The following is a 22503-nucleotide window of genomic DNA, read 5'->3' as shown; positions in this document are numbered from 1 at the left end:
TCTGACCATGGGATGCATCGTGGCATTTTGTGACATCGAATGAATCCTCCATGCCACTCTGATAGCATCAAGAGTATTCTTGACTGTGATGACTCGCATCCTTCAAAAGCTTGTCACAATGTGACCACCTGTTACCATCCCAACTGACGTTAATGCTGGGCAAGTCAGATCCCAGAGTGAAATCTGGTTTGATAGATTCCAAATTTTTTTTTCCGAAACTGTGGGGGACAATTACTAAATACGTTCACAGGAGTCTGCTGGTGAATGTTTAACACAAAGGGAAAAATTTTGCCCCTGGCAGGCCCGATAGGGCCAGGAGGGCGGGGATGGTCAGCTTCACCCGCGATCGGCATCACACCACGATTTCACACTGGCAGGCCAATTAAAGCCTGCACAGCATGTAACACAAGCAGCAGTGCTGAGCACTGTCTGTGTGTGTGTGTGTGTGTGTGTGTGTGTGTGTGGGGTGGGTGTGGGTGTGTGTGTGTGTGGGGTGTGTGGGGTGGGTGGGGGGGTGATGGGGGGGGGGGGAAGGGTGAGCGGGTCAAGCGCAAACTTCACACTTGCGCGTGAGTGAGCGCTGCACAATCTCCCTGAGGCACTCAACTGCCTCAGGGAGATGAAGAGACAGAACAAAAATAATAAAGAGGCTAAAAACATAATGGGCAGAATTTTGCCCTTGGTGGGCGGGCAGGCCCCACCGGCTCGGTGGGCAGCTGAACTCCGCTGCCGAAACGGGGCCTGCCGCCATTTTGAGTGGGCGGGCCAATTAAGGCCCAGCAGCCTGCCCGACAGGGAGCGCTATGCACTTCCTGTGCCGGGGGGGGGCGGGATTCCCCATCTATCAATGTGCGCTCTTTCACGTATGCGCACGGAAGAGCGCACTGCTCCCTGAGACTAAATGCTGTCTCAGGAGTTTACTGACAGATAAAAGAAACTCCAAAAGTAGTAAAATATTAAAATTATTAACATGTCCCCCTCATGTGACAACGTCACACGAGATGGGACATGTTAATAAGAAACACATAAACTTTATGAAACTTTTTAAAAACGGACATGAAACCTCATCCCACCAGTGGATGAGGTTTCATGTATTATCAGAAGCCCGCCGGGGCTCCTGGCCTGCCCGCCAGCCTTAAGGTTAAACGGACAGGGTCTTTCACAATCTTAATTAGCCTGTCAATGGCCTTAATTGGCCATTGACAGGTCGGCGGGCGGACAGCTGATTTTGCTGCTCCCCCTGTCTTCCTGAAAATTCAAAGGGACCGGGATGACATCAGGGGTTCCTCCCAACGTCATCCCACATCATTTAACCCCTCAGCGAGCGGGCCCTGCCCCCAAATCGCCGACGAGAAAATCCTGGCCAATAAAACGTGTCCCCTCATGTGACTCTATCACAGGGACATGTTATTAATTCAATTGGAAAACTTTTTTAAATTTTATTTGCTTTTGGAAACCTCATCCTGCCCGTGGATGAGGTTTCCAAAAAAATGCAAAGGCCGGCCGGCCTTTTCGCCTGCCTGCCAACCGTTAGCTTGGACGGGCCAGGAAAACTTTACCTTAATTAATTATTTAATGGCCTGAGCAAGTCTTTTAATTGTCAGCGGGCACACTGCTGACTCCGGCGCACGCCCGCCGACCAAACCATCGCACAACTGCACGTTGATGTTGGCAGCTTACTCAGCTGCGCGCCCGCCGAACTGAAAATCTAAATGGCGCGCGATGACATCGGGATGCCCGCCTGATGTCACCACGTGTAATTTTACGCATCGGCAAGCAAGCCCCGTCCCCACTCACCGACCCAAAAATTCTACCCCAGGTTTTACTGGAGCTTCCACCGCTGGCTGTAATAAAAAAATCCATCAGAGTCTGAATGATGTCATTGGACTTTAATGCCAAGTATTGATGTCAATGATTTGATGTCAAGGCAAATGGGCTATTGACTTGCTATCAGCTGTTTAACACTATCGCAAAGAGTTAAGATCTATCCCAAGCTATGTGAAGCTTTGCTTTGACCACATAAAGTGATCCCAATACTATATTCATAATAGAAATTATAGCTATCACTCTCTACGTGGTTAAGAATGCCCCAGAAATAATACACCCATTGCATTCCCTTCAAACAAGTGGAGATCCCAACGGGTAGCACTTGCATTGCTTACCATCAGAGGTCTGCTGTAGAACCAAACTCTCCAGTTTTGGCCAATCTGTGTTCAGCCGTTTCATGAGTTTGTATGCATTCACTGGATGACCAAGATATCCTTCTGGGTCAGAGGTTGATGTGCGTGTCAGCTGATCCAGCTTTTCAGCCCAGCTATGAATGTAACAAAAGGTACTATTATTAAGGATGGGAAATTGTAATTACACCAGAAGTTGTATCCCATAAAAGACAACTTTCTTTTTGTTAAATCCTAGTAGGGGCAGGACTCCCTATTTCTCCATGATCCTGGAGTAGCCATTCATCATTGCAACTTTGAAAAAATGAGGGGCTATTAAATGCCGGCTTATAAATTGCACTATAGCACTGGCTGAATAATTTGCTAGAGGTCTTGGTCAGTGACACAGTTATAAGAAGGCTGTGGCCCTATTTGCATAAAATGGATGATTTCACTTCTGTCGTAGACTCATATGTGCTTGCCAGTGTGATAGAAATTAGCGCTGACGAACAAAAGCTTTTAATAGCATCCGATAAACCGAACTGAGGACCATACAGTTAAATGCAGAGAGGAAAGCTAACTCTGCTCTGCTTGGACAATGTGCTTTATCTCCAAACTCAAGTAACTTACCTCAGGTGGTCTTTTAATTATGCATATTATGAACTTTAAGAAGTAGCTATTATTAAGGTGACACCTGCAGGGATTGGTAACCATGAGTCCTTTCATCAACTCACACTGGAGGCACAGGGTCAATCCTTATAACATTAAGCATGAATGAGGCGTATCTTCTGCAGGTTATAAGGAAGTAAGTAGTTGCATTGTCACTACGGGTAAACGTTTTAGCTCAGCATGTGCCCGATCCGACCGAGCGTAAAAAGACCCGATATTTTGGTCGGCGGGTGTGCGCTGGAGTCGGCAGCATGCTCACTGATAATTAAAAGGCCTATTAAGGCCATTAAATGGTTAATTAGAGTAAATTTTTCGCTGCCCGTCCAACCTTACGGTTGGCGGGTTGGCGAAAAGGCCAGGCGGCCCTTGCACTTCTTTGGAAACCTCATTCACGAGCGGGATGAGGTTTCCAAAAGCAAATAAAAACAAACGAAAACCTTATCTTTTCATTAATTAAATGCCCCTGCTTATGTGACAGAGTCACATGAGGGGACATGTTTCATAACATTTGTAAAATCTTTGATTATTTTTTGAAATCGGTTCACCTCCCTGGAGGCAGCCATGTAGCACGCGTTCAGGCGCATGTGGGAAGGTCCCACACACCCGGCTTGCCCTCCTCTCCCTGCCCGCACAGCCAGTTCTGAGCGCTGCCGCTCGTGTTCCACGCTGGGCGGGCCTTAATTGGCTCACCAGCGTGAAATTGCCTTCTGGGCCCGATGGTGCACGGCTGTCAGCTTCCCAACTGCCCTCACCCAGCCTCCGCGCCAAGGACAAAACTCTGCCCCGTGTCACTAAAATAGGATTTGAACATATTGCCAATAAATACCTTTTAACTTCTGTTAATTTACTCTCTTCTGCTTTTATATATTCTTTCAGAGATTTCACCAGGTCTTTTTCCACATAGATTAAGTCTGTCATCTGACCTGAAAGAAAGAGGAAATATTTCAGAAGAAAGTTAATTGAAGAATTCCAATGCTAATAGTCGTTTGGTAGTACAAAACCTGAGTATTGCTGAAAAAAAAAAGAGGCAATTTTTTGTCAACGTTTTTCATCTTGCACTCTTCAGGACAATTCATAAGGAAAAAAACACTTAGACAAAAAATGTTTCTTTCTTCAGCAATGCCAATACGCTAATACTTAAGTTCTCTTGGATGTGCATTATAAAATAATATTAATCATATTAATTGGTGGAAGCTAAGATTTTCCTGCACCTGCAAAATAAAACTACCAAACTCAGATCACTTTGGTTCTTTTTATTCACTTTGAGAATTATGAACCAAACTTGAAGTACACAAAACTGTCCAAAGAAGAGCGGTCAGTGTCATGCACAAGATCTTTAATAGTCTTTACCGTGCATGACCGCCACATGGTTAATATTTAATGTTGCGACTAGCTCCTTAAGAATTTACCTGCCTTGGCGATTGGATAGCTCCAAGATGACAATGGGATTCCAGCACTAAGACAACGGGGAGATGAACTCAGTAACTCAATAACTGAATCAGACAGCTCCACAGTGCTCCAGGGCACTGCTGATGATTGACTAGCCAGCTAGAAATCTAGATGGCAAGACCCAACATTGGGGGCCAGGGTTCTTCCCACTCAGCCCCAGGTAATCCTGAAAGCCAACCCCCCCAAGTTGGGTCAGTCCTAGCGGAGCAAACAACACTGGTAAAGATTTGGTTTCAGGAGATTAATCTCACACATTTAAGAGTGTAAGCCTTGGCACTGCCAATCAGCATCCAAACCTTTTGGACTGAGGTAAGAGGGACATGTTCCTGTGGGAAGAGAGTATGCACTCAGCTGAAATTTTAACAGGAAGTGCAGAGTGATACAAGGAACAAGGACAGGCAACACAAATTCAATGTGGCAAGGCAGGTTAGAAGGTGCTTTAGAAGAAATAGGAGATTCTGGGTTTCATAAATAGAGGGAGAAAGTTCAAAACCCAAGGAGGCTATGGTGAACCTTTATAAAACACTGGTTCAGTATCAACTGCATTGTCAACAAAACTGTGTCAAAATCTGGGCACTACACTTTAGGAAAGATGTGAAAGTTTTCAAGAGGGTGCAGAAAAAATTTCCAAGAATGGTCCAGGGATAAGGGACTTCAGTTACGTGGATAGTTTGGAGAAGTTGGGGCTGTTTTTAGAGAAGAGGAGATTGAGAAGTTATTTGATAGAGGTATTCAAAACCATGTGGGGTCTGGAAGAGTAGATAGGGAGAAAATGTTCCCATATGTGCCAGGGTCGAGAACCAGAGGACTCAGAGTTAAAGTAATTGGCAAAAGAACAAAATGCAACGGGAGGAAAATCATTTTATTAAAAATATAGCTAGTGGTAGGGAACCAGAAGATACTGATTTCTGGTAAATGGCAAAAGAATTAAAGTGAAATGAGGATAAATTTTTTTTATATAGCAACTGGTTAAGATCTGAAGTGCACTGACCAAGTGTGTACTGGCGTTCAGATTCAATTGTTTCTTTCAAAAGGGAGTTGTGATAAGCAACTGCAGAAGCAAGATTTGCAAGGCAACATGCAAAGGCAGGGGAGTGAGACTAGCTAAATTGCTCTTGTATGGAGCCAGCATAGGCGCAATGTACTGAATGGCCTCCTGCTGTGCAGCCATCATTCTACGATTCAATCCTGAGCAAACTGAAACCCTAAAGATGGGTACAGATTTCTCCATGTCTTGACTTCAATACTTTAGATGTATGACATTAGAGCCAGCTTCACAAGAACAACGTCAGTGTATTACTTAGATTGCCAACCCTCCAGGAATGAAAGATTGATCTCCAGGACCTTGCTTCATGAAACCTAGGAGAATAAAAAAAAACTTAGGGCACAAAAATGAATTCTGTTTTTTTTTTGTTTCCCTTTGAACACGTCACTTTAATAATTATAAAAATATTGGAGATAGAACAAAAGGCTGGGCTAGGCAGGGCTATTGAAGATGCGACGTTATGTGTTGGCAAATCTATGCATGACCTGCCTAAGTACACACAGACTGTGAAGCCAGTCTACACATTCTGGACTTTGCTTCAATAGAGATCCACATCAAGGAAATTTGACGTGCCAGCTCACTCTCTTAACATTGCTAAAAGCGTCTTTCTTCTCCACAGGCAAACTGCAGACCAGTATTTTACTATATCTACAATGCTGTTATTGAAATAAAGAAGCTGCGGGGGAACCCCATATATCTGTGGTGTGGGTTTCCACATTGAATGCAGTCAGTGAGCCGGCTGCAATGTGCACCCAGAATTGTGGCCATTTGGAAAAGTGGCTTTTTTTCCCTCCACCAAGTTTTGATTCAATGCATTTACATATCATTCAATGCAAAACCTGCCATGAATCAATACAATCGGACGATGTTTGAAAAAAAAAAAATCTGCTTTAAAAGGTATTCCTTATTTAATATTTAAGAGTGTTAACTTGGTAAAGTTTGGTTAATACACGGGGTTATCACATAAAGTAATTTTAGTCACTGTATCAACCCACCAATTGTCAGCTACGCAATATAAGGTACTGAAAATTACTTTTTAAAAAATATACAGAACCATTTGCTAATCATACTGGCATACAGTAGCCAATTTCTTAGTAGGTTAAAAAATATACATTCAAAAGCTTCTAGAATGTGCCTATCAATATTCTTACGCCCCAAACGTCCAGTTTAATTACCACAGCCTCCTCGAAGGACGGCAAACATTGCAATTCATGAAAACTCTGAAAGGTGATTAATTTGTCCTGGTAATATGGCCAGCTCTGTGGATGGGGCCTGATCCTAGCATGATGTTTTTGAAACCAGCGCATACATAATGGATACTTAACTTGCACTGAAGGTAATTTGAGCTTAAAATTCCATAACCTTTTGCAAGGGTTACACCTATTTCAGGTGAATTGTGTAGAAAATGCAAGAGCAACAAAATGGGAAATTCTGTCCAGTGCAGTCAACTATGCTTCTATACTGAAAAACGTACTTTTCTTGTCACAGAGAAACCTGTTAATCTGTAGGCAGCCTTGCCGAAGGGATGCCCTTGACGATAGTGCAAGACATTCTTACCTAGTGTAGCCAGTTCAATGTTACTCATATGCTTCAGGGCAAAGCTTTTGTCTCCCCAAACTGGTGGAAAGAACCAAAATCCAGACAGCTTTTGAAACAAAAGCAAATTAGCTATTTTTTTTTTTAATTTCTCTGTTAGGAGTACTGAAAGCTTGCCAGCCAGACAAGTTCCAAGGCCTGTATTATCGAACGTGGTTCTGAGCGACCTGTGTTACTCCACACAGGGCTGAGCTTTGAAACCGCACCAATAAAAACCAGGAGACTTAAACATGCCTGCAGTCGAATGAGCCTGTCTGCATCTCCTGTCCATTTGCAACTTCCATTTGCTGGTGCCTTAATTAAATAAATCTGGAATAAAAAGCTGGTATCAGCAATGGCTACCATACAACTACCACTAGATTGTTGCAAAAAACCCAGATAGTTCACTAATGTCGTTTAGGAAAGGAAATTTGCCGCCTTTACCCAGTCTGACCTAGGTGTGACTCCCGACCTGCAACAATGTGGTTGACTCTTAACGGCCCTCTTAGTTGGCCTAACAAACCATTCAGTTGTATTAAAATCGTTATGAAGGACTGCAGCAGTTCAGGAAGGTGGTGCCTTCTCAAGCGCAATCAGGGATGGGCAATAAACGGTGGCTTTGCTGGTAATGTCCACAACCCAGGAATAAATAAGATGTTATGCATTAGTGCTTCTTTCACACAATCTGCAGGCACAATGCAAATCTAGAATTCAGGTTTACAATTTTCTGTCCGTGATGGTGAATGGGTGGGGAAATCATGAGAGGATGCTCACCTTCTCACTCAAATTTCCCAATATATAATACTGCCAAAGTGCCTTTTTGATTGTACCTTGAAAGCTGAAGTCAGAACAAAATGGCGGACGGAGAGACTAACTTTGATCTTCATTAATTTATTTGAGAGGAATAAATTTGACAGCAGAGCCTTGTGGAAATTGGTGAGGATTCCTAACATTTCACAATGTGAAAACGATATTTTAAATGAATGCTACTCCTACACAAAATAGAGAATGCTCTTCTGTCTATACCCTCAGTTTTTTAGATGTACAACATAATGTAATGGGCTACTGTTTCCCTGGCAACCAATGGTCTCACTAGGATTTTAAAAACTTCCAATCATGGCATGAAGGGGCCTAAGCTGCAATCCAGAATTTTGCAACAAAGAATAAAAGGGCCAACTCAAAAATAGCCACAGTCTGATAGCAAATTAGCAATGCTCAGCACCCTTAAGCAGGACCGCAGAAATTTTATTCAGAAGCATAACCTCGTCTGACTGAGAATATCTATCTCATTTCAAAAAGAAAATCGCCACTGTTGCTGAGGAAGGTGATTGGTTTGTCACATAAAAGATTAAAAGAAAACTGATCCAGCCAAGAACCTGAACTGATGTTATTCAATAGATCCCTTGGGAAAGTAAGTAAGTGTTACTTTGGGATATGTGACCAATTAAATCAAATCCAGCAGAATATCATTACAGTGATTAGATTTTTCTTCAATGCTAGAGAGGTTGTTGCTTTCAGTTTCTGGTGTCTCGAAAATGGTCAGGCCAGGAAACACCCTCCGTGCTGACTGGGTGGGCCCAACGCCCACCCAACATTGGATCTTGGGATAAAAACAAAAACAAAAAACTGCGGATGCTGGAAATCCAAAACAAAAACAGAATTACCTGGAAAAACTCAGCAGGTCTGGCAGCATCGGCGAAGAAGAAAAGAGTTGACGTTTCGAGTCCTCATGACCCTTCGACAGAACTAGTTCTGTCGAAAGGTCATGAGGACTCGAAACGTCAACTCTTTTCTTCTCCGCCGATGCTGCCAGACCTGCTGAGTTTTTCCAGGTAATTGGATCTTGGGACTTAATTAAAATCAGACAGACAAACTGTACACTTGCCCAGAACTCCACCTCCCTCCTCCTTGTTGTAAAGACTGATTGGACAAAATGGCACACAATCTCAGTACCTTGGAATTCACTCCCAGAAGGAGGTGAGGTAAGTAGCCTAGATGCATTTAATAGAAAGCGAGGTAAGCTCAGGAGGGAGAAGAGAACATGCTGTTAAGAGTTAGATGAAGAGGAGGCTTATGTGGAGCGTAAGCACCGGTAAAGACCAGTTGGGACTAATAGTCTGTTTCGATGCTATGCATCCTACAGAATTCTTGCTCCATTTTGGAGGTGAGTGTCAATCCTCATATCCTTGTCAAAATTGTTCAGCTTCCACCTCTGCAACTATTTCAACTCCTCCCATCACTGAAACCCTCATCTGTTCTTTCATTACCTCCAGACTTTCGACAGTTATGAGACACAGATGTTCATTAATATGTGCTGGAGTTGGCAGCAACTCACTAGTTTTATTGGTTATAAAATAATAGCATTGAAAACGAGACGAATATCATTCAATTCTTGTCGGTATTCTTTTCTGAAGGAGATCTGGGAAAAAAACCCAGAACAACTGCCCAAAGAACGAAAATTCTGGGTGACAATCTCGACTCAGTGAACAAAACAACGTGTCTTCAAAATAATTATTCCTCAGACTCTGAAGGCAATTAAAATAAAAACCCTGGTTTCACATTTTACACTCTTACTTATGGACTTTCTTGGCAGAAAGATCCCCGAGGAGATTCTGGTGTTAATTTTAGAACGACTCTACTGACATTAAGTGAGGAAGTGTTTGGATGGTGGTGGGTTTGGTGGGGGTGGGGAGAAGAGAAGGAATCAGAATCAGCAAAAGGGGCAAAATGGCAACTTGAGCAGGATCGACTTGCCTGTGCGAGCTCTCCATAACCTGATCGTGGAATGTTATTTTGGAACCTGGTAGTGTATTAGTCTCAGTGCATTCAGAACAAAAATCGCATCAATTTCACATTACTCATGGCACAGCACTCTACAGAACCTAATGTTACCAGCAGAACAGAGAAAAAATAGAGGCAGAAGGAAAGAGAGAAAAATTGGATGTGATTACACCTGTTTTTACAACATAAAATGAGGCAATAAGGACTGATTTTATGGGACTATATCCCACATAACAAGGGTGCCTCATATACATTGGATGCAATATTAACTCAGATGATATTCACATGTCCCTTTCGACCTCTGTGAGCAGACTGTAGGCTCCCTGGATATTCTATCGAGGGGCCTAACGCCTGTTTAAGGACCCCGCTTTGAAATTGGTTAAAACCAAAGGGAGAGTTTGTGCTGCGCGTGCTCCAGCTAGTTTTCCAGGCATTAAAGTGGCCTAACCAACCATCCTACTATTAGAGACTGAAGACAAGGTAAGTGCACTTTTTTCACTTAACTGGAGATGGAGTCAGGGGGAGCAGCAGTGATTGGTCCGAGTCCACAGCAATACTGTGGGCTGCTGACAACACAGATCCGGTTCCCATCCCATGCACTTCCCCTTGCCCTCCCAAGATCTAGATGAGGGCTGGTGCTATAGGCTGAGCCAGCCAATCTTGCTCTGGGCCCAACCCCTGTGCACTATCGGGATGCAGTGGGCCAGATTCGTCTTCCAATTTCAAGACATCCTCTCAAGAACACCAGATACAAATTCCAAAGCCCCAAATATTTCCCTTCAAATCAGTAGATGGGAAGACAAAACGGAGGAGTCTACGGCCATAAACAAAAATAGACCAACTTAAAACAGTGAATTTTCATTAAGACTGCCAGGGCTCTAATATATCGATACCTTACTGTTGAGGCTCAACATCATCAACATCACCATCTCTGATCTGAGACAAAAACAAAGTCAACTGCAGAAATGACCAACAACATTATTTTCTATATTCCACCAAAATGATGAACATTAATGAGCCTTACCTATGGATGTGAAGAATTCAGCTTGTGTTTGCCAGACATAGCACCCGATTGCCAGCAGAAGAAAAGGAATCCAATGCTTCATCTTCAATGAACGTGGGAGAAATCTAAAGAATTAAAATATGGCATCGTTAGGGAATTGTCATTCAATTCAGCAAATGCCAAGATGCCTCCATGTAAATCAGAGTAACATCTTTTCAGATCAAAGTATGAGGCAAACCTGGTAGTTCAGCCATAAGAATGCTTTGCTTCCAAATGGAAGGCCAAGGATTCCAGATCCAGAACTAAAAGTAGTAGCATTCTGGGCTTGAAGTAGTCAGGTTTTTCCTTCAAGAAATTGCAAGCTGTTCCAACAAGCAATCATTGGCCTGGACAATATTTATCCCTCAATCAACATCAGTGCAATAGATCACTTGGTCATTATCAGATTACTGTGTGTGAGAGTTTGCTGTGTGCAAATCTATTGTTGCATTTTCTAGGTTACAACAGGTACTTAAACAAAAAGGACAGTAAAAGTACTTCATTAGCTATAAAGCACTTCGGACGTCTTGAGATCATAGAAGGTGCTATATAAATAAAAATTATTTCCTTCTTGAAGCAATATGTACTCAGAAAGAAAATGGATTAATAGTTTGCACAACTGCAAATGCACTCGAAGCAAATAACAGGGGCTTTAATTGGGCTTGTGCACATTTGAACCACACTCACTCCCAGGAAAAGATAATGTTAAAATTGAAACCGGTACATTCTAACTCCTGACAGACAAGGGTCAGTGCTTATAATTAGTGCCAAATGCCTCAATTTCAGGAACATGGTAAGCAAAAGGTGATGTACAGCCTGTTGAATTACCTCAGAATTAGCAACTGATTAAAAATCTTGCGCATAAGATGTATTTCTTCTCAGCATCACACTACTTCCAGTCACCCTATCAGACTTTAGATTATCCTCCAACTCACTGGTGACCAATGTCATGGGAGATCTGCCGGTGTCTTTTTTTGTTAACTGAGGTGCACCAGTAAATATTAATATTTAGAATCATGGGGCAATTCAGTAAGCTCAATTCTTTCTTTATTTTATATAAACATAAACCTCTGTTGATAAAAGCAGAAGTAACAGTAAAGCAGGAGAGGAATTTTCTCATCACAAGTGCAATGTACACATTGATATATGTCACATTTGTTAATAGTCTTAGAATTACTCCTGAAGGCAGACACCTGATCAACATAGGAACAGAAGTGGGCCATTCCATCTCTTGAGCTTCTTTCATCATTCCATTAAATTGGCTGTTCTATATCTCAACTCCATTACCTGACGAAATTATCTCCCTTAATAATGAAAATCCATCTGTCTCATATTCAAAATTCTTCAACTGACACTGCCTCAACAGCTTTTCAAGGGAAAGAGAGCTCCTTTGGCAGCATCTTCCAAACCCATGACCTCTACCACCTAAAAGGACTAGGGCATTAGATGCATGGGAACACCACCACCTGCAAGTTCCCTTTCAAGCCACTCACCATCCTAACATGGAACTATATCTTCATTTCTTTCCTGTCGCTGGGTCAAAATCCTGGAGCTCCCTTCCTAACAGCACTGTGGGTGTACCTACACTACATGGGCTGCAGCGGTTCAAGAAGGTGGCTCACCACCACCTTCGCAAGGGAAATTAAGGATGGGCAACAAATGTTGGCCTTGTCAGTGACACCCAAATCCCATGAAAGATAAAATGAAACAAAAACATGAACTTTCCAGTCAAGGTCACTGGTCAAACCACTGCCCCCTACCCCACCCAAAGATGGGAATAATAGCTGATTCCCTCCCTACCCAATCCAAGCATCCAAGGCAAATGCAGTTTTCTGCACAGACCAGGAATCAAAGCTGGGAGTTTCCTCCTCCATCCAGCTGAGCATAACAGCAGGCAGACCATTTAATTATAAGGAATTGTTTTTACATGGAAGGCATTATGGCCTCAGGACATCCCGAAGAGCTTTACAGCCAACAATGAATGTTTGAATTGCAGTCACCAATGTAACTTAGGAAATGTGGCAGCCAAAGTGTGCATGGCAAGGTCCCACAATAGCAATGAGAAAATGATGAGATAATCTGCTTTAATGATGTTAGTTGAAGACATAAATATTAGCCAATATACCATGGAGAACTTAACCAAAATTGTGACGTGCGATGTCCACCTGACACAGTAGACAGTACATCTGTTTAAAGTCTCATCCAAAAGACAGCATCTCTGACAGTGCAGTGCTCCCTTAGTACTTCTCTGGAGTGTCAGCGAGATTTTGCATTCAAGTCGCTGGAGTGGCACTTGAACTAACAACCTTAGTCACTATGCCAGAAGCAAAGCCAGTGCTGTGGTTGAGAGCAGTCTGTTTTGGCCAGACTGAATTGTGGTTTTAGGTAGTGCTACTGTGGAGGGACAGCACTGCTACTAATAGTATTGTGCAACACCAAAACCTATTTACAGATCCATTGAGAGACAGTGGGAACTGGGAATCTAAAAGCCAATGCTAAAGCAATGTTTCCCTCGGAGTTGTGGCACTTATTGTCACACTTTATATATTAGCTAGTGTACTCATCATGGAAAGTAAAGGGCAAATGAAGTGATCTCATGCTCCCAACAATAAGCTGAAATCAAACTGAGCACGAGTCAGAGGATCAGTGCTATAAGTTCTTTCTCAAAGCTGTGCTTCCTCTGGAAATTAGAGTACACAAGTTTGGAGAATCTACCTTTTCGGAAGTGTAGAACAGTGTTCCTGAATTTCTATTCCCAGCTATTTTTTTAAATAAACAAAATTAGAGAGCCTCGTGTCTCACCAGCACACTAAATTTTCTATTACACTTACAAAATATGCTATTGACATCTAATAGTGGAAAGCCAGCACAGTGGAATCTTCTCCATCCAAATGCCTTTATAATTTTTTTTTCTGACAAATAGAGCAGAATGTTACAGCAGTGGCAGTTTTACAATCCCAATTGTAACATTGACCAAAGCTACCAGATTGAGCTTGACAGGCAGTCAATGTGTTATCAGTTCAGGGAAGCAGGTGATGGGTATGTTACAGACAGGAGGGAGTTTAATTTAAACAGCCCTGGTTTCTCCACTTACTAACCGTCCGTGAACAGAAAAGTGTTTTTGACTTTTGATTCTCCCCCTTTATAAGTGGTGGTGTATTTTCACCCAACCCTTCAGTTCTGGATTGATCCAATCCTCTATTAATAACCCCACAGCAAACTCAAGACAAGGTAAAAATAGGAGGGTTAACATATTTGACACACACAAAATGCAGGAAAGGGGTTTGCAATGCCCCCTCCCCCACGACCTTTTGCATTCATAGAATAAAAGAGCAATAAGGGAAAGAGTTAGGTCAAAGACGACGGACAAAAATTAGAATTATTATTTCACATGGGTCCAGAGTCTAGAATCAAAGGTTCAGTGGTGTATTCCTTCAGCGAGGTTAACTGGCTGAAGCTGATACTGAGGGATCCACTTTCCAGTACCACTGACTTCCTCAAATGGGAGAAGCATGTAGAGGTGAGTTAGTCTGGTAATAGGCATTGGTACAGCAATTCAGGCATTCCAATAGAAAAACAGTGCAGATGAGGGCCAAGCAATTTACCTAGACAGACTCTTTCTGCTGCTATCTTTTAGATGGTAAATGGTAGACAGAGACAGGCTGCTGGCTTGGAGTCCTGGTTATCTTCTGCGGCTAAACACTGACTGACGATAAAATCCAAAAGCTGTATAATTAAAGTAATTCAAACAGCTTAAGTCTCAGTCATGTGACTGGATGGTTTTGGGTTGAGCTATTCAACTAACGAGGCCCCTTGTTAAAACACACTGCATCTTAAGCAGGTAACTGTAGAACCATTAGCACAACATTGGAGATGAGGAGTGACAAATAGCTCTGCCTCTGTCCATAACTGGTTGGTGTAGCCATCTTGCCTACTACCCTTTGTGCTGGCTTGGCTGGAATATTTATACAATACAAGGAGTATTACATTCCAGCGGTTTGATGTGTTAGCCTTTGCCCATTTTTAAACTGCTCAGAAACTTTCAGAACAACCATCACGTGGTCCGCGGTGGCCATTTTATCAGTCTAGCCATTCTTCTAGTTAAAAAACACAGAATTTAAACAAGGGAATAAGGAAAGAGAAAGAAATTTCTTTTAGTTTTTTTTGTGCAGTATCAGCGGGACAGGTATTTGAACACATCTGAATAGGGGTTAGCTGGGACACTGGGTGTAGGTGAGGAGTGTTGACACTGGACGAAGTCAATAAACTCTCTCAGCAAGTAAAGGCTGTGTCTTAGTTTTTACTTCACCAACTGGCTTGAATCCTGTTAAACACAGACTACAGTGAGGTAGATTACGAAACAACTTAAACTACATGTCCAACTTAATCCCTTTAAGCACTAAGTTTAGAATTTACAAACCACATACACGATATCACTCTATGACCCAGATCAACACAGTGTGCACTGAAGTCTGAATTAAGTCCTTTTTGGCCTCACGATAATGGTGTTAGTAGGAAGCGGGTGGAATACCATATATTATGTCCAAATAAGCACTCAAACTGCTGGTAACGACTAACTGCTTTGATTTCTCAATTGCCTCAGACTTTCCCATCAACGAATAACAAAGGGATAAAAGGGAAGTTCAATTGCAATGACGTATTTACTTCCATCAGAGTACTTCTAGTATTCAGTTAATAATATCCAAGAACCCGTCAGTCAAATAATGGTGCCAGATGTTTTTAAATGTGTAACTGGTACAGCACCTTCAGGCAAGGGGCAGAAGTGCAGTTAAATGCCAGTATCTAAAAGCTGCTGTCCAAAATGATCCATTGCACTGTTAGCTTTGCAAAAATGGTATCTCACTATCAGCCTCACCATTGAAATACATTGAAAGTTGTGAAGTTGCTATATTTTCTCGGACGATACACACTAAATGCTTCACAGATTAAGCCTCATCATAACAAGTGCAAGTATTCTTTTAACAAATGTTGTTAATTACTCAAAAGCAACCTCTCTGGTGCTGAAAATGATCCATTACAAGTGTGGAGCCCAGTACTTTCTTTTATTTAATATTGGAGACCTTAAAAATATCATTTTTTTTTAGATTGTACTTTTCTGTCTCTTTTCTTCCTCTGTTTTTTATTTTCTATTTTTCTTTCTCATTTTCTTCCCAGTCCTTACATTATTAGTTTCACAATTGTCCAATGAAATTAAGAAGATACCCTGCTGGTTGGTCTGTTCACTCAAGCCCTAGATGCCTGCTTTTTCTTAGCGCTCTGTTATCAGCCATGCTTTCAGTAACTTAGTAGGCAAAAATGTTTTGAGATGAAAGGTACAGGGACAAGTCAAACTAGCAGCAGACATCATTAGATGTCATGCCTTTGCAAAATATAACCCATTTTCATAAACATAATTTTCTCACCTCAGAATTACAAGGTGAAAATAATCATCTCTAAAAATGAACTGGTTAAATTTATTAAGTAAAGAGATTCAGCAACCACATCTTACAGCGTGATAAATAATTACCACAGCACTCTCTCAGTAACTTGCAGGAAAGGTGGGTTACGTCACTAGAGCTATAATAAAACCATCATACCCATGGCTATCTACAGTTATTTACATGGAGATTTCCTTAACCTTTGTAATGGATTTGATAGGGTTGACAATGAACGAGATAAGACTAATAATAGGATTGGCAAATGGTAACTTCCCCAATTTGGTATTGTAGGTAGGCTTAGATAATCAAATTTAAAATCAATCATTTTCATACTGTGTAACAAGGTCAAGGATGCCATTTTAAACTCCAACTTGTGACTTCCTGCAGCCATTTCACATTCTGTAACTCTTCTTTATTAACTACATATTGATTGGTGTTAAAAGCCAGTTATGAGACAGATGATTGTTAAATAAATGTACCTTGATTAAATTATAATTAGTGAACTGAAAGGCTTAATATATGACGAACGTTTGAGGGCTCTGGGTCTATACTCGATGGAGTTTAGAAGGATGAGGGGGATCTGATTGAAACTTACAGAATACTGAAAGGCCTGGATAGAGTATAGAGTGGACGTGGGGAAGATGTTTCCATTAGTAGGAGAGACTAGGACCCGAGGGCACAGCCTCAGAGTAAAGGGAAGACCTTTTAGAACAGAGATGAGGAGAAACTTCTTTAGCCAGAGAGTGGTGAATCTATGGGATTCATTGCCACAGAAGGCTGTGGAGGCCAGGTCACTGAGTGTATTTAAGACCGAGATAGATAGGTTCTTGATTGATAAGGAGATCAAAGGTTACGGGGAGAAGGCGAGAGAATGGGGTTGAGAAACTTATCAGCCATGATTGAATGGTGGTACAGACTCGATGGGCCAAATGGCCTAATTTATGCTCCTATGTCTTATGGTCTTGATGTAATAGATAATTATTAAAGACCAGATTAATACTTTATAAAGCTGATGCTTCTAGAAACTGCAGAGCAGGCAGAATTGTTTCTCTGCCAATTTTGATAAGTCACAGAACATCGTATTCTGCCAAAATCTAGCTCAAGAATAAGGCGTGGTGTTTAATTCAATCAAGATTACTGAATAAGAAGGCTATTGTCTAGTATTAAGCAAACGTATTAATTAAAGAGTATTGTATTAATTAGCTACCAGTTGGCAACAGATTGAATAAGTAGTGAACCTTAACTGAGTCTCAATTAACGAATTAAAAATGCATCAGTATGTTAGAAAGACTGAGTTTTATTTTAAAAACGTAAAAGCTTTTTTGCTGTGTGAAGGAAGTGCAATTAGGATATACTCATAAGAGATATCTTCAAGCTCTAATTAGCCTCAAAAGTTTAACATGACCTTATGAAGAACTGAAGTAATGAACATTTGAGACTCTATGAATAGCGGATTGTATAGAACCAGATAAAGGGATAGTGTGAAACAGTTCTCTTGCATTCCTGCTTAAGATGATCTGAGGAGGTGGTGTAAGTAATTAGGATCCAATTAAATAAATCTTAGAAGAAATTGACCAAGTGTCATGTTACAACAGGACCAACTCTGGTGTAAAGTAATGGTCATTTTGGGAATAAATGTAGAGGTTCTGTAGGTCTACCTTGCTAGCCACATACTGAAGATCTCCTGAGGCAGAGTTCCTAGTGAACAGTTGTTGTAGATGGAGTTGAAGACTCTCAAAGCAGCATTCCTAAGGAACAATTGTCAAAGGAGGAGCTTGCAAAGGTTACACTTCTACAGACTGCAAGAAGTTGTAGAAGTTTGTCTCGAGTTGATAAGTATTCCTTTTACTTTTAATAAACTTCTTTTGAAATTTACCATATACCTTTTGCCTTAGTTGGTTGTCTTGTATGAACCAAAATAGTTTATTGAGTCTTTTACAAAGCATTGCTGATTTGAGTTAAAAAAAAATCAGTCAAATATAATAGGTAATAGTCTAAAAAAATCTCAGTTTCAACACATTCAGGATGGAGTCTTATTTGGAGACTGTCCTGAAGTGTTGACACCAATATGAGGACTATGAAGATTTTCTGGGAGTCTGTTGGTTTACTACATATGAGAAGTGATAACAGCTACTTCCCTAGGTGCAAGAGGCACTGGCAGTAGGTCAGACGCAGCAGAATAATTTGATACATGGAAGACGGTAGATTAATGCAGGACTGGTAATTGGTCCTCAAGGTGCCTCCAAAACAAACTATCCACCAAAAACATAATAGCTCCAATCTTCTATTCATTATCAACACTCCATTTTCTCATATTCCCACTAAACTGAAGCCATAATGCTCTTACTCCCACATTACATCGTTTCAAAATTGGTGACCCAGTATTATGACATTTTCTTCTTGACACTGATGTTTCCAAGTCAAGTTTAAAATGCCAAACTAGTTTGTTATTCATTCCTGTGAATAGCTCAGCAGTTAGCACACCAATAATGGTATGATGCTTGCCTGATAACTCAAAAGAAATACAGTTAATTCCCAAAGTATGTTGGCAAGATCTTGTGCCATCTTTAGAGAAGTTTTGAACTTAGGTACAATCCTCTCAAGTTCCTCTGTTGACTGTAAGTGTCCAAGTGGAGAAGAAGTAATCTCCAATTGCAAGTAAGCCTGGCAAAGCTCTAATTTAGAAAGTTGTTAACCTCCAACAAGACTGGCAAACAACTTTTTGGCCCTGGGCAGAGGATATCATGAACAGCCAAACTATTCAATAGTCGCCACAAACCCTTAAATCATCATAAGTCTTACTGCAGGAACAGTCAGACTTGTACAGTTGCTTTGAATGATACCCTTGTCTTCATGCGATCTAGTTCTTTATAGCGTGCTACTCTGATCTTAAAAAATCAGCCTCCTTCGCATTAAATTACTTGGATGCCGTTTGTTGAACTTGTCAAGCTGAGTAAGGGCTTGTATCTCCATAAGTCCTTGACAGGTGAACATCTTAGTATTTGCCCATTTTAACAACAGGGTACTGTTGTGGCGAAAAGCCATTCTGAAGTCCATAAGATCCAAGTGAGTAAAAATCTTTATTCAAGCATGCCTGAGAGAAACTCCCTTGGTCAGGTAAGGGAAAGCTCCTCAAAATATCAGAGTGGTACAGCACCTTTTATAATTCTTATTTCCAGACATTACTACTAGGCTTCATTAGCAGTTGCTGGTGGCTACAGGATCTTACTAAATTACTACTTAAGGCTACAAGATCTCATTAAACAACCACTAATTTCTAGTCATTCTGATACATTCACCATCTTTGAACTGACCAATGAGCTAGACAATACATGGCCTCCCCTGTCTGGAATTGAATTCCCTTTATCTCAGAGATAAAAACAAAAAACTGCGGATGCTGGAAATCCAAAACAAAAACAGAATTATCTGGAAAAACTCAGCAGGTCTGGCAGCATCGGCGGAGAAGAAAATAACTCAGTTCTGTTGAAGAGTCACGAGGACTCAAAATGTCAACTCTTTTCTTCTCCGTCGATGCTGCCAGACCTGCTGAGTTTTTCCAGGTAATTCTGTTTTTGTTTTCCTTTATCTCCTTCACGTTTGCACAGGGCTATGAACAGTTCCAGGTTGTCAAGTATCCCATCCTGCCCCCGAGTATACTCTGAGGTCATCAAAGTGCATGAATATACAGATTTTTAAATAAATATATGTAATGCCAATCCTAACTGCTTAACCATCCACTTTAGTACAGAACTAATCTCAGCCTTGCAATGAGGCACCTTTACCTTTAATTACAAATGCTGACCATTGTTTTCTGATTTTCATACCTTTCTTAGTAGTTTATTTTCACAAGGTGTCCAGAGTAAATTTTCAGAAAAATGTCAGTTCTTTTTTTGCAGGGAAAGTTTCCCAAATTTATGCTCATATATTTTTGGTAGTATAACAGTTCCATAGCCCTAGTGCCCAAACCAAAATCTAACATTGTACCTTCTATCCAGGTGGGGTTTTTAAATCTTTGCACTTTTCCCTTTTCTGCTATCGATATATACAGAAAACAGGCAACTGCACTTCAGCTGTATCACTTTATAGTTTCTTCTTAAGGTTCCTTGTCAAAATTGACACTGTGGACACTGGGCTATTGTCTTTTGTTGAATTCTCACAGTTCTATTACATAAGCTCAGGCCTTTTTTTTAAATCCTCCTGCATCCTCTCTGGCAGCCCTCACTAGTTTACATGCAAATATGGTATGTAATCTTCTCGCATAAATATTAGTCTGGAAGATGCTTATTTTTATAACACCTACACCATGGTCGACCAATTCTTCTCAATATGGAACTGTTGGACTCGGAGGTAAATTTTGCTAGCTGGCAGCAGTCTCCATTCCAAGTGCTATTTTGAGAGCTCTAGCACACATGGGTCTGGCTTCACTCAACAGCTTCCTCTGCACTGACATTTTCTTTCAACCACAGGCACCCTTATTGCATCATCCAGATGCCCGCTAAAGTCATACGTTTTGAGCCATTTCCTCAGCTCTGCCACAGACTGAGAAATGTTAACATTATCCTTTTGCTTCCTCTCATTAAACATGAGCCACCCCACAATAACCAATGGCTCTGGGCCCAGGTGTTCTTAGACAAGCAAGATCAGAAGCGATTAGATTCTTAACCAATGTATGTGTTGCAGGTCTGCAGATAGCTAGTAAAGCTGCTCTCATTTCAACATGGTTGCAAGTTAATTTGCCTCAAAATAAACATCAAGCAGCATGAGGCGGACGGTGCTCTGGGTCTCCCTGGCCGAGATGGTATGGCTCTTGTAGTGAATCAAGTGGGAGACCTCAGAGGCAATGCGCTCGAAAATGTTGGCAATGAAGGAATTCATAACACTCATTGCCTTGGACGAGATCCTGGTGGAAAGGTCCACCTGGGTCAGCACCCTGTACACGTAAGTGGAATAGCTCTGCTTGTGAGATTTCCTCCACTTCCTGGGCGACTTCTTCGTGACTTTAGTCAGCGGCTGCTTCACTGCCTTGCATCACCCTTAGCTGCAGCCGCCACTTCAGGCATTGCATTTGACTTATTGATGCACTGTGTAAATTGTGCATTAATTGTGTATACAGGTGATGGGCATTAATCGGGGATTCACTTGTGCCCTTCGAGTTGGTCTAAGTTGAGTGGAAGGCCTGAGGTGGTGACTGCAGTTAAGGACGATGTCGAAGCAGTCGCTGACTAAAGTCACCAAGAAGCTGCCCAAGAAGCAGAGGAAATCTCACAAGCAGAGCTATTCCACTTACGTGTACAGGGTGCTGACCCAGGTCCACCTTTCCATCAGGATCTCGTCCAAAGATGCAATGGGCTCCTTCGGTGGCGACATTTTTGAGCGCATCGCCTCAGAGGCCTCGCACCTGATTCACTACAACAAGGGCCACATAATCTAGGCCAGGGAGATTCAGGGCGCCGTCCGCCTCATGCTGCCAAGGATCTGGCCAAACACACCGTCTTCAAAGGCATGAAAGCGATCACCAAGTGCACCAATTTCATTTAACTCAACCATATGAATGATTTAATAAACACACAGAGGGGCCATTCAGGCCCACTGCCTGTCTCTCTGCCACAGCTATCTCCATACCTGGGTGCCCCTGGAGAGGGAGCACAAAGTTTCCACCAGTACTCAAGGCCTTCTAGGGCCAGTGGGCGCCAAGGCGTGCATCATCATCCCTGGGAATGTTATTTTAATTTGGTTCAAGTTTTGAATTTTCTGCTACAGAAGTTAGTGCTACCCCTTTTGAAAAGGGCACTTGGTTCCTCTTGACTGACAACCTGAAAGGTTGGTTCAACATGGGTATAGAAACGCATAGACTGCAATTGTGGCTTTTCGGTTTTTGGAGGTGCTTGCTTGTCACCTGTAGCCGCGTAAATAAATTCTTATAAAAGTATGCAAAGGTTGGCTCTAGTTATATTCTTCATCAACTGATGTACAACACACTTGCTCCTGCCCAACACAGGGGCCTGGGAAATTGATCCTTGCATTTATATTGCTCCTTTACATTCACAGCGAAAAGGCTTTATAACATTCCTTATTCACATTAATTTATGACATTGTAACAGTTAAATTGGGATAACAACAAAATACCTTGTTGTCGATTTACAAAACTGGCATTTTCATTTGTCAGTTCAGTAATTTTGGGTGGCAGCAAGGGTTAAACTTTGATCCCTGGAACTTTTTTAACAATCCTAATCAGATTAATGTCTTCTCTTTCTTTTGGCTTTAGGAGCTCCTTGGGAAATAAATTTGCGAGTTCTGATGGCCCAGATTTTTGCTGCAGCAACGGCAGCGAACCTTTCAGCATTCACT

General features: G+C 41.6%; 1 protein-coding gene across 11 annotated transcripts in view; it reads right to left on the bottom strand.

The window, feature by feature from the left end:
- The window catches only part of LOC121281082 (prolyl 4-hydroxylase subunit alpha-2-like), a 110536-nt gene that overhangs the window by 66803 nt on the left and 21230 nt on the right, over positions 1-22503 (bottom strand). For all 11 annotated transcript variants that reach the window (XR_005943808.1, XM_041193722.1, XM_041193730.1 and 8 more), the window contains 3 exons: positions 10700-10803; positions 3652-3748; positions 2163-2314 (listed from right to left, as the gene is read on the bottom strand). Coding sequence is in view for 10 of the 11 variants with exons in the window: in XM_041193722.1 (XP_041049656.1) it covers positions 2163-2314; positions 3652-3748; positions 10700-10781 (331 nt within the window). In the remaining variant the exon portion in view is untranslated. The remainder of the gene's footprint in view (positions 1-2162; positions 2315-3651; positions 3749-10699; positions 10804-22503) is intronic.

Source organism: Carcharodon carcharias, chromosome 8 (genome assembly GCF_017639515.1).
Source record: "Carcharodon carcharias isolate sCarCar2 chromosome 8, sCarCar2.pri, whole genome shotgun sequence".
Classification (NCBI taxonomy): domain Eukaryota; kingdom Metazoa; phylum Chordata; class Chondrichthyes; order Lamniformes; family Lamnidae; genus Carcharodon; species Carcharodon carcharias.
This window is presented reverse-complemented; position numbering and strand designations above follow the sequence as displayed.